Source organism: Hippopotamus amphibius, chromosome 11 (assembly GCF_030028045.1).
Source record: "Hippopotamus amphibius kiboko isolate mHipAmp2 chromosome 11, mHipAmp2.hap2, whole genome shotgun sequence".
NCBI lineage: Eukaryota > Metazoa > Chordata > Mammalia > Artiodactyla > Hippopotamidae > Hippopotamus > Hippopotamus amphibius.
Window position 1 is genome coordinate 114,362,973 of NC_080196.1, and position 12,212 is coordinate 114,375,184.

General features: G+C 46.6%; 1 protein-coding gene across 16 annotated transcripts in view; it reads left to right on the forward strand.

Moving 5' to 3' along the window:
• The first annotated feature begins 6,007 nt into the window (after positions 1-6,007).
• The window catches only part of ATP9B (ATPase phospholipid transporting 9B (putative)), a 196,973-nt gene continuing 190,768 nt past the window's right edge, over positions 6,008-12,212 (forward strand). For 4 of the 16 annotated variants that reach the window (XR_009048006.1, XR_009048008.1, XR_009048009.1 and 1 more), the window contains exon 1: positions 6,038-6,223. Coding sequence is in view for 10 of the 16 variants with exons in the window: in XM_057699076.1 (XP_057555059.1) it covers positions 6,108-6,223 (116 nt within the window). In the remaining 6 variants the exon portion in view is untranslated. Of the gene's footprint in view, positions 6,224-12,212 lie in introns of all 16 variants that reach the window. The other 12 variants (XR_009048010.1, XR_009048011.1, XM_057699077.1 and 9 more) reach the window with 8 other exon arrangements.

A 12,212-nucleotide genomic window follows, 5' to 3' on the forward strand; every position in this document is an offset into this window, starting at 1 on the left:
CTCGATCTAATTTTGGAAGACTTTCTTCACCTTCGAAAGAAACCCCACGCACATTAGCGACCCTGCCCCTCACCCTACCCACGCCCCCGCCCCAGGGACCACCAACCTACTTGCTGTCTCCGGAGATTTGCTAATTCTAGACATTTCAGGCCAGTGGAATCATACAACATGTGGTCTAAGAAACATTAATTTTCATTGTGATTTTAATAGCTCTCTACCCATAATAATAACTTTTTATACTGCAACTACGTGGCTTCTCCAAATGACGAGCGACGGGAGAGAAACTGGTGAAGCTGTGGAGATGCCTGCACCAGAGGAGGGGGAGCTCCTGCTGCTTCCTGTGCGATGCTCCCGGGCCCCTCATCCTCACGTGCTCGCAGCCCGAGCGCCGGGCCCCCTCATCCACCGAGGGTGTGAGAGCCTCCGTCGGGCTCTACAGTCAGGTCAGGATTTCTACAGTCAAGAGTTATTCATTTGCTGGGGCTGGCCCATGTCATCATTCAAGGTCTGTGCACACACACGCCACACTCTCACTTGAAGGTCATAGCTTCTGCCACATGGTGACCCTGCATCTACTAGAGGGCAGCCCCCGGGGAACTTACTGCGATGGTCTCATTTCAGACAATCTCTGTCTTTTGCTACATAGAGTTTAAAGTCTAAGAAATGTTAACCAATCTTGGGGGAAAAAAAAATCAAGGAAATCACGTGTTCTGACCAGCTTACAATTTTCCCAGGAGGTTAATTTTATTTTATTTTTATTTTTTAAAAAAAATTTTATTTATTTACATGGCTGCACCAGGTTTGGGATGCAGCTCTCAGGCTCCTTAGTTGTGGCATGCGAGCTCTTAGTTGTGGCACACACGTGGGATCTAGTTCCCTGACCAGGGATTGAACCTAAGCCCCCTGCATTGGGAGTGCAGAGTCTTAACCACTGCACCACCAGGGAAGTCCTATGAGGTTAATTTTAATTAGCAATCTTTATTTTGTATGTATGTATTTTGTTATCATCTCGCTTTTGTAGACTTCTTCTAATATATCGACTAAAGCAATGGTTACCACTAATGATTCAGTATGTTCTCTGTTCTCGCAGAAATTCAGAGCAGAAATTTCACACAAAGATACTTTTTGACATGCAATTGATTTCTCATCTGTGTGGAAAGCTATCATATTATAACAACAGTTAATTTCCTCGGTAACGTGTTTCCACGACTACTCATGCTGCAATTCTGTCTCTAAACCAACCCATGTCTGGACTCAGTTACATAGAAAGTATACTAACTTGTCAATTGTCCAATTTGGAAAAATTTTTTTAAAAAAAGAAAACATTTAGAAGTCTCTTGAATCCAAATTGTTGTGGGCAAGTGAAAGAACAGCAGGTGACACGGGGATAAACTGTGACGTGAGGACGTGAGTGTCTCTCTCACTCTGCGGGTCACAGAAACACTCCCGCACTGGTGCCCTGTCCAGGTCACAGGCCCACCACCCGCTCGTTTCCTGCGGTTCCTGCCTGCGGGTGGTTGGGCAAAGGCAGGCTCAGCCTTGACCTCCCTCATTTCCCTACTCTGAATAACATCCTAAATAACTACGCATCAGGCCACTGCTACGTTTTCCAATGACAATTTTCAGATGGGGGGGGGGCTATTTTTGCTTTTTGACAATTACAAAAAGAGACCAAGAGCCCCACCTTAAAATTATGTACTTTGTACCAGGAATAGGCCAAATGCTTAAAATGCATGGTCCTGTGAACTTCTCATAAAGCCTTGATGGGAAAGGTGCTGTCTTCCCATCAAACAGATGAGCAACCCAGGCTCAGGAAGGCCGGCACACTCAGGACACAGGGGCGGAGAGGTGAGGGCCCCCAAGCCCACGCCATCGACGAGGCCATCATTCTGCCTCCACAAGGAACGTGTGCTATTCTTGTGAGGCAGGGAAAATTTCCTTCTTTTCTATTTTTTTTTTTAAGGAAAATACTAACGAGTGCTTTTTTGGGGCCTTTCCTTAAATTTTGTGCTTTTTTTTTTCTCATTGAGTATATGGCTTTCAAAAGTGATTTGTGATACCGGTAGCACGTTTTATAAGTCATCTTATGATTAAGTTCTAAACGCTGCTGAAAGTAACACCTGGAAGCGGCTCGTGCCCTGCCAGGTCCTTGCTCTGCCCTGCGGAGTGAGGGCGTCTGCGAGTGTGTTCACAGGGCAGGGGCCTGCGCCGCCCCACGGGAGGGCAGCCAGGTGGGGCGCAGGGTGCCCTGAACAGGGATGTAGGTCATGGGGCACCAAAGCCTCGGCTTTTATTCTAGGAAACAGTCGTGGACACGCGTCAGGACCCACGTTTCTGTCCATTGTGAAGACTTCTTCTCTGTCTTAAGTTCTTCAACTAAGATATTCACAATAAGAAATTTTCATAGCAACTGTACAAGTAATTTATCTGATCAAAGAATGTCAACAGCAAGCACAGTGTCATTCATGTGGTGAGAAATTGTACCCATCCTTCCCAGGAAGAAGGGGACCCTGCTGCGCTCGGAGTGGAGGGGGCGGTGTCCCCATGTCATCACAGATGGCGCTATTTTATTCTCTTTTATGGATGGGTAATATTCCATTGTCCACATCTTTCTCCATTCATCTGTCAATGGACATTTAGGTTGCTTCCATGACCTGGCTATTGCAAATAGTGCTGCAATGAACATTGGGGTGCATGTGTCTTTTTGAATTGTGGTGTCCTCTGGGTGTATGCCCAGCAGTGGGATTGCAGGATAATATGGTAAGTCTAGTTTTAGTTTTTTAAGGAACCTCCATACTGTTCTCCATAGTGGCTGTACGATGACATTCCCACCAGCAGTGCAGGAGGGCTCCCTTTTCTCCACACCCTCTCCAGCGTTTTCTGTGTGTAAATGTCTGATGATGGCTATTCTCACTGGTGTGAGGTGATACCTCACTGTGGTCTTGACTTGCATTTTTCTAATGATCAGTGATGTTGAGCATCTCTCCATGTGCCTTTGGCCATCTGTATGTCTTCTTTGGAAAAATGTCTATTTTTCAGTTGGGTTACTCCACTTCTTATCATTATTTAGACTATGGTATTGTGTCTAGAAAGATTCTCAAGCATTAAAATTAAAGGTGGAAAGACCTTATCAGCCACACAGCTGTTGATACTGAACAGTCTTATTGATTCCAAATCCCAACCAACCATGGCGAGACTCCAAAGAGTACAGTTTGATTCCAGTTTATTTATTCTTTAGCTAACCCTTTGAAACTCTCCGTAAGAAGCTATTAATCGCATTTTTTCCCATTTTGATAGAATAGTTGAAACATCTATGGTTCATTACAAAGCAGTAATTGAATGAGTGGTTTAAAGGAAACTAAGAACCCTCTAAATACATTGATCTAAATGCACTTCAGCCGAATGCTAACCAGCCTGAAGTTCTTTTTCACGTTATCGGCTTTCTAGGGTACGGCTGAAATTGCATGTGCCAAAGAAATGCCATGTCTACCCGCACCCACTCACACACACAAGCACACATGCTCACACACACACGAACTTCTCCCTTCAGAATATGAGAAGCTGGAATAAATTACTGCACAAAAGTATATTCGTTTTTAATTATGAACTTGTGTGTAATGAATGTGAGAGCATCATGTGGTGAATTGAATAAAAATCTTATCCTGCTGTAGTTACATTTTTCTCCTTTATAACAAATCAAGGCATCATACATCTGGATGGTATTTAATCTTTCCCCTTTAAAATATATTTCTATTCAAAGAATGAAATATGATGTTGGAAATCTTGTGTTTGGGTCCACGTCGGGATCTTCTGAATTCAGATATATGTTGGAGGGGGTGGGAGGAAAGATGACTTTTGTTTAAGTTTACATCTTCCATCCCTACCTGTTGAGAGAAAGGATGCACCTCTCTCAAGGGACAGCTCTCTGAGCAAAGCAAAGAAAGCATCAGTAAGAAATCATAAATACTAAAGTTGGCCTATTAAAGACTTATTTAAACACGGATTTTTACAAGATTCATATTTTACGGCAGGTTTTTTATTTTAACTGTGCATTACAATAGCAGTCTTCAAACTTTTTTTTTGCTCATTGACTCCCTAGAAGAATTTTGGAAAAGTATGTATTCCTTCATTCATTTTGTACTGACAGCTCAACGTTTTTATTATAAGTGTAAATAGTTACAAATGATGCATTTTTGGCATTTTTAAGTATTTACATTTAAAAACAGAAGTATGACATCACTCTTTCAAGTGTATTGAATGGCATTTAAACTCCGTGATTTGATACCCAGTCTTCCATTTTAAAAAATACATAAGGAATCTCTTCTTCAATATTTGAAAATTTGCCTTTTTGCTAAAGTAAAATTTTTGAGAGGTCAAAAGACTCCCACTCAGATACATAATAAAGATGTGCCCCAAATTTCACTCATTAAGAGGGAAGACACAATCAGATATTAAGATCAGCTCAAAAAGTATTTCAGGTCCTAGGTATTTAGAGGCGATTTTCATAGGAATGTTCGGCTAAGATTGCTGGGTTGTACGCAACACTGGCTACTAGCTATAGGACAATAAATGATATCCTTTAGGGTGGTCAGGTGCTGAGTGGTCATCTAGCTGGTTGGTATTAGTTGCTGAGCGGCCACCTAGCTGGCTGGTGTTCATGTCAGCTGCTGAGCGGTCACCTAGCTGGTTGGTATTAGCTGCTGAGCGGTCACCTAGCTGGTTGGTGTCCATGTCAGCTGCTGAGCGGTCACCTAGCTGGTCGGTGTCCATGTCAGTTGCTGAGTGGTCATCTAGCTGGTTGGTATTAGCTGCTGAGAGGTCACCTAGCTGGCTGGTGTTCATGTCAGGTGCTCAGAGCAGTCACCTAGCAGGTTGGTATTCATGTCAGGTGCTGAGCGGTCACCTAGCTGGTCGGTGTTCATGTCAGCTGCTGAGTGGTCACCTAGCTGGTTGGTATTAGCTGCTGAGAGGTCACCTAGCTGGCTGGTGTTCATGTCAGGTGCTGAGTGGTCACCTAGCTGGTTGGTGTCCATGTCAGGTTGCTGAGCGGTCACCTAGCTGGCTGGTGTTCATGTCAGCTACTGAGCGTTCATCTAGCTGGTTGGTGTTCCTGTCAGTTGCTAGGAGCAGTCACCTAGCTGGCTGGTGTTCATGTCAGCTGCTGAGCGGTCACCTAGCTGGCTGGTGTCCATGTCAGGTGCTGAGCGGTCACCTAGCTGGTCGGTGTCCATGTCAGCTGCTGAGCGGTCACCTAGCTGGTCGGTGTCCATGTCAGGTGCTGAGCAGTCACCTAGCTGGTCGGTGTCCATGTCAGCTGCTGAGCGGTCACCTAGCTGGTCGGTGTCCATGTCAGGTGCTGAGCGGTCACCTAGCTGGTCGGTGTCCATGTCAGCTGCTGAGCGGTCACCTAGCTGGTCGGTGTCCATGTCAGCTGCTGAGCGGTCACCTAGCTGGTCGGTGTCCATGTCAGCTGCTGAGCGGTCATCCCGCTGGACAGCGGCTGCATTCACCGCACAGGGACCCGGGGCGCGCAGCCTGCGCACAGGGCGCTGAGGGGGGTGGGCCGGAGCCCGTGAACGGGGGACCGGGCGCGCGCGGCAAGGCCCTCGGGGCCCCGCACCGGGCTCTCAGGGAGGACCCCCCCGCCCGGGCAGGGGGCCCACCAGCCGCGCACCACCCTCGCCCTCCTGGCCGGGAAACCAGCGCCGCGGCGGCGCAGCAGCGCTCAAGAAAGGCCGGCCCGCCGCGCAGGCGCGCACGCTCGCGGCCCAGCGCCGGGCCCCTCGGCCTCCGCTCGGGCCCTCACCGCGCGGTGACGTCACCGGCCGCCGACGCGCAGGCAGCGGAGCCTCGGATCTCCCCCGCCTCCCGCTCGCGCCCTCGCCGCAGGGTGACGTCACCGGGGCCCGACGCGCGGGGGGCGGGGCGCCGGGAGCCTCCGCCTCCCGCGCCGCGCCTTCTCTGACGTGCCGTCCTCGGGCCCCGACGCGTGGTGACGCCATCAGGCCGCGACTCACGGCGAAGGGCAGGGCGCGTGGGCGGCGCCCCAGCCGGGTTGGAGCCGAGGGGAGAGGACGCGGGAGGGGCGGGGCGGTGGCGGCCGGGACATGGCGGACCGGATCCCTCTGTACCCGGTGCGCAGCGCGGCGGCCGCGGCCAGCCGCAGGCGCGCGGCCTCCTTCGGCGCCGCGGGGCCCGGGCCGGGCGCCGAGCGGCCCAGCAGGTAACGACGGCGCCGCCCGCCGGCCCGCCGGCCCCGGGCGGGGCGTCCGGCTCCGGGAGCCCGCGGCGCCGGCTGGGCGCGGGGGCCGCCGCCCCGGGCTCGGGGCCGCTCCGCCCGGCAGCGGAGGCCGCGGGCGCGCAGCCGGGCGTCGCCGGGGGGGTGGCGAAGGGGGCGGGCGCCGCGTCCGCTGGCCCGAGCGCGCCGCGCCTGGCACGGGTGTGGGCGCGCCGCTGTGCACCTCACGGAGCGCTCGTCTGCTCTCCCGGGCGGGGCGCGGGGATTCGTGTCCGCGGCCGCGGTTGTTAGCGGCGGAGCTGGAAGGTGCGGACCTTCGGTGCGAAACGGAAGGCTCGTGCCCTGGTTGCCTTCCGTTGGTATTTCGCTTACTTCTTACCCAAGGGGAGGAGCCCTACGCGTATACGTGGAAGGGCGGTTGGAAAAAGAAACTTATCCAAAGGGGAAACAGAGCCTTTCGTAGCTGTTCACATGTTACTGCTGAGGAATTGGAGAAGCAGTCAGCCTTTAGTACGTGGAGGGGAAAAGAGTACAGATTTCAGTATCCAGGGGCTTCAGGATTCACGTTTTAGAATAATTTTTCGTTTCGGCTGTTTGAGAGGCAGTAACATACAGTCAGAAGAGTACGTATTATGATGTTACGGAGCTGAAGGGCACCTCGGTTCACTTACATACTAGCTAGCTGTGTGATCTTAGGTAACTAAGCCCTGGTCGCCTCTGCTGTAACATGGGGGACAGTGTTTTTTCTCATAGAATTGCTGAGGGTTGCAGGAGAAGTTAGGCGCGCATTTTTAGTGTTTGGCCGCGAAGTGAAGTGTCCCTTCTCCTTTCTTCCCTAATGTTACCTATAAGAGTGATTACCATAGTAGTCTTGTAAGTCGTTGATTTTAGCACATATTTGGAAATGTGCCACCTATTTCACAATAGGTTTCCATCAAAGTTTGCATCTGTCAGTTTTCGCCTTATATGTTTTAAGGCTCAGTCATTTGGTATGTATATATTTAGGATGCGTATGTCTTCAGGGTGGATATTTCTTTTATTGTTAGGTAATGTTTCTTGTTTTGTCTCTGGTAATCCCCCCCCCCCCCCCCCCCCCGCTGGTGTAGTCACTTCTGCTTTTTTGTGGTTAAATGTTTGCATCTTAGCATTCAACCTATTTATGTTGTTGAATTTGAAGTGAGTTTCAGTTGGATCATCTTTTTTCCATTATTCAATCTGTCTGTCTTTTGACTGGTTTATTTAGGCCATTACATTTAAGGTAATTATTGATACATTAGAGCTGTTTGTTTTTTGATGTGCACCATTTTTAAAGTCTATTGAATTTGTTACAGTATTGCTTCTGTTTCATGTTTTGGGATCTTAGCTCCACGACCAGGGATTGAACCCACACCCCCTGCCTTAGAAGGTGAAGTCTTAACCACTGGACTGCCAGGGAAGTCCCCAATACGTTAGAGTTTTTGTTCTTCCTTCCTGATGTGCCAGGATTCTCTCTTTTTTCATTTCCTTTCTATTTCAAGACCTTCCTGTAGCCAATCTTGAGATTTCGTCTTAGAATGTCTTTATTTCTCCTTTATTCCTGAAAGATAGTTTTATTGGATATAGAATTCCAGTTTGACACTTCTTTTCTTTGTACTTGAAAACTCTTGTTCCACTTCCTTCCAGCTTTCATCGTTTCTGATTAGAAGTTCGCTGTCATTCAAATTGGTGTTCCCCAAAGGTAATGCATCATTTCTGTCTGGCTGCTTTCAAGTTTTTTCTTTGTCTTTCGTTTTCAGAAGTTTAATTATGATATATTGGTGTGATTTCTTTGGATTTAACTTGTTTGGTAGTCACTGAGCTTGAATGTGTTGGGTTTTGTTTCACCAAATTTAGGGAGTTTTTAGCGATTATTTCTTCAAGTACTCTTTCATTTCCACCCCATTCTCCTCTCCTTTCTGGACTCCAGTGATTCAAATGCTGGATCTTTTGTTAGTTTTACATAATTCCTTTAGGCTCTTTTTTCCCCCAGTTTCTTTTCTCTGTGTTGTTCAGACTGTGTATATTCTATTTATTTGTTCTCAAGTTCCCTAATTCTATTCTGTGTTATTTTCACTCTACTATAGATCCCATCCAGTGAGGTTTTGTTTCTACTGTTGTATTCTTAAGTTTTATAATTTCTGTTTGTTTCAGGAGAATTTGAAATTGATTGTTGAAGCATATTTATGTTTGGTGCATGAAATGCTTGTTACATAATTCCAGTTTCTGAGTTAATCTTAGTTTTGGTGTCAGTTGATTGTCTTTTCTAATTCATATTGTCCGTGTTTTGGTTCTTTGTATGATGGATGGTTTTTGATTGTTTCCTGGATATTCTGTCTATTAGGAGAATGTGGGCCCTGTATATAAATATCTTTTATTTTACCAGATGATCACCCTGTTTAGATTTAGCACATAGGTCCTGGCCTACCTTTGTTGGCTGTGGTTCCAATGACAGCTTAATTCTCAGGGCCTCTGTGTTGTGATTTTTGGTCTGTTTGGTTTATGTGATGCTACTGGGGCTCTTACTTGTCTCTACTTATGCTGCTGAGGAGAAGAAGGGATTTCCCTAGGCCCGGTGTCTCTTGGTGAGAGGTGGTGGTGTCATCCCATGTGGATGACAACGCTGTGTTGGTTGGGCAGTGGTCGTGGGTGTACCGTCTTCATAGGTGTCCCCTGACTTCCCTGCTGTGTCTGGTAGGAGAGGAGACTCAGTGTGGCCAGGAGGCTTTCTGTGGCCAAATCCTTTTTGCTGGTGCCCCTGGCTGCTCTGGCATCTGGGGGAAGAGGAGAGGCCATAGATAGAAACCGTTTCCTGAGCTGGCTGCTTCTGTGGTGAGACCGCACTTGTTGGTACTGCCTGGCTGCCTGCCCTGGTGAGAGAGGGGAGGCTCAGGCTCACTGGGACATGGAGGCTTTCTGAGGCCTCTAACCTCTTGTTGTGGCAGGGGCCCTAACTGGTGCCACCCGGATGCCCCTGTGTCCCTGGGTGGGATAGGGAAGTCTCAGGCCCGTGGGGAAGGATGCTACTTCCCATGGCCACTTGTCAATCTTATCTGGCTGGTGGTGGTGGACTATTGTTCTGCCAGGGGAGAAATGGCCTTCCTGGGCTGCCTTTTCTTGCTAGGTTGGGAGTCAGGCAGTGCTGGGCCTGTGTCCTGCCTTCTCTCAGGTGGGAGCACATAAGATGTCCTGCCACTTTGTTCCTCCAGTTCTGTGTCCCAGATCAGCCCAGCTCTTTTCCTTTCACTGGTGCCTTCTTCCCACCTTCCAGAGCTCTCCTGTGGTTGGCTCGTGCTTTATTTCCAAGGTTTATAGTTGTACTTAGGTGAGAGGAGCAGAGAGAGAGAGAGATTGTGACTGGAAGTTGTGCTTCTGCATGATTTTGTGAAGTTTGGTTTTGGTTGTATTTTATCACGGTAACATTTACATATAGTATGAAAAGTTACATGGTGGTAAAAGGCTTACAGTAAAATACTGTGGCTCTCCACCCCTCATCTTCATTCTCCCTTACCCCAGCCTCTCACCCCACAGGCAGCTACTTTGGACTCCTCTAGCTGTTTCTTCTGGCATTTACAAATCTCCATTATTTCAGTGGCTTTATTCCTGACTTGGTCAACATCTGCAACGACTTTATTTCTAAAGCCTTACTTGATCTCAGCCCCAGCCAGGGTGGGATGAGATGCTCCTGCCAGGTTCCTGTAGGACTCGGTTTCCCCTCATAGCACAGACTGCACTTAACTATAATGGCTTATCTTCTCGTTAGACGTTTTATCCATGACTGGAGTGGTGATGATGGTCAGCTTTTATCTTTGTTACCCGCCCCATGAGATGAGTTGGGAAGTGTTCCCTTCTCTCTTACTTTCTGGAAGACGGTGTGACGTTGGCGTTCCTTCTTTAAATGTGTGCTAGAATTTTCCAGGGAAACCATCTGGACCTGGAGATTTCTCTTTAGGGCGTTTTAATTTAAAACTCAGTTTATTTAATAGTTGTTAGGCTGTTCACGTGATCTGCTTCGTATTTGGTGAGCTGTGGTAGTTTGTGCCCCATGACCGATCGGTTCGTTTCAGGTAAGTGTGTAGAGTTGTGGGCGGCATCCCCCTGTTTTCCTTTCGATGTTGTTTCCTTCAGATGGTGGTGATTTGTGCCTTCACGTCCTTTTGTTTGTCATTCTTGCCAGAGGTTTGATCTTTTCAAAGATCCGTCTTTATTTTACTTATTTTTTCTATAGTTTTCTTTTTTCAACTTCATTAATTTCTTTTTTATTTATTTATTTATTGGCTGCATTGTGTCTTCGTTGCTGCACACGGGCTTTCTGTAGTTGCGGTGAGTGGGGGCTACGCGTCATTGCGGTGTCTTTTATTGTGGAGCACGGGCTCTAGGTGCATGGGTTTCAGTAGTTGCGGCACACGGGCTCAATAGTTGTGGCTCATGGGCTCTTGAGTGCAGGCTCAATAGTTGTGGCTCACGGGCTTAGTTGCTCCATGGCATGTGGAATCTTCCTGGAGCAGGGATTGAACCCATGTCCCCTGCATTGGCAGGCAGATTCTTAACCACTGTGCCACCTGGCAAGTCCATCAACTTCATTAATTTCTGCTCTTTATTTTTTCCTTCTTTTGCTTACAAAAAGGTTTATTTTTCTCTTCTCATTTCTTAAGGTGAGAGCTTGGACTATTGATTAGAGTCTTTTCTTCTTTTTTAATATAAATGTTTAGTGCTGTAAATTTCCTTCTTGGCACTGACTTATCTGTGCCCAGCAAATTCCGGTATTTCAGTTTTCTCTGAGCTGTCCTCTCTGACCCGTGGATTATTTAGAAGTGTGTTTGGAAAACTTACTATATATCTTCCTGTTACTAATATCTAGCATGATTCCTTTGTGATCAAAGAACACGCTTTGTGTGATTTCAGTTGTTCTAAATTTGGTGCAGTTTGTTTTGTGACTGAGGATATGGTCTGTGTTTGTAAGAATTCCTGGAGCTCTTGTAAAGAAAGTGTATTGTGCTGTTGTTGGGTGAAATGTTCTGAAATGTGATTAGATTCCGTTAGTTAACAGTGTTGAGTTCTTCTCTCCTTGCTGGTATACTGTCTAGTTGTTGTGTCAGTTGTTGAAGTCTCTTGACTGTACTCATGGATTTGTCTTTTTCTCCTTTTAGTTGTATCAATTTTTGTTTCAAATATTTTGCAGGTCTGTCGTTTGGTGCATTCACGTTTGGGATTGCTGCATTCACGTTTGGGATTGCTTTGTGTTCTTGATGGACTGATACTTTTATCATTATGTAACTTCCCTGTCTGTCTCTAGTAATTTTTTTGTTCTGAAGTTTACTTTAACTGACATTAATATAGCCACTTCTGCTTTCTTTCGATTTATGTTTGCCTGGCATGTAATTTTCCCTCCTTTTACTTTCAACCTACTTATATTTAAAGTGGGTTTCTTTTAGTTGGTATATGGTTGGTTTATATTTTTTATCCACTCTGCCAATCTGTGTCTTAGAGTTGATGTATTTAGAACATTTACATTTAGTGTAGTGATTGATTAGTTAGGGCGTACATCTGCCATTTTACTTTTTGTTTTCTCTGCTTTTTGTTTCTCTGTTTCCTTTTTCCTGCTTTCTTGTGGGTTACTTGAACATTTTTTAGAATTCCATTTTGATTTACTTATGGTGTTTTACATTGGATCTCTGCATAAATACTATTTAGCAGTAGTTCTAGGTGTTACATTATACATGCATAACCCATCACAGTATGCTTGTGTTGATATTTTATCAATTTGAGTAAAGTGTATAATCCTTATCTTACATCCTTTTATTCCCCACTATTGGTAATGTAATTGTGGGCATACCTTGTTTTATTGTGCTTTGCATTATTGTGTTTTTTACAAATTGAAGGTTTGTGGCAACCCTGCATTGTCAGATGATGGTTAACATTTTTGACCAATAAAGTATTTTTCAGTTAATGCATTTTT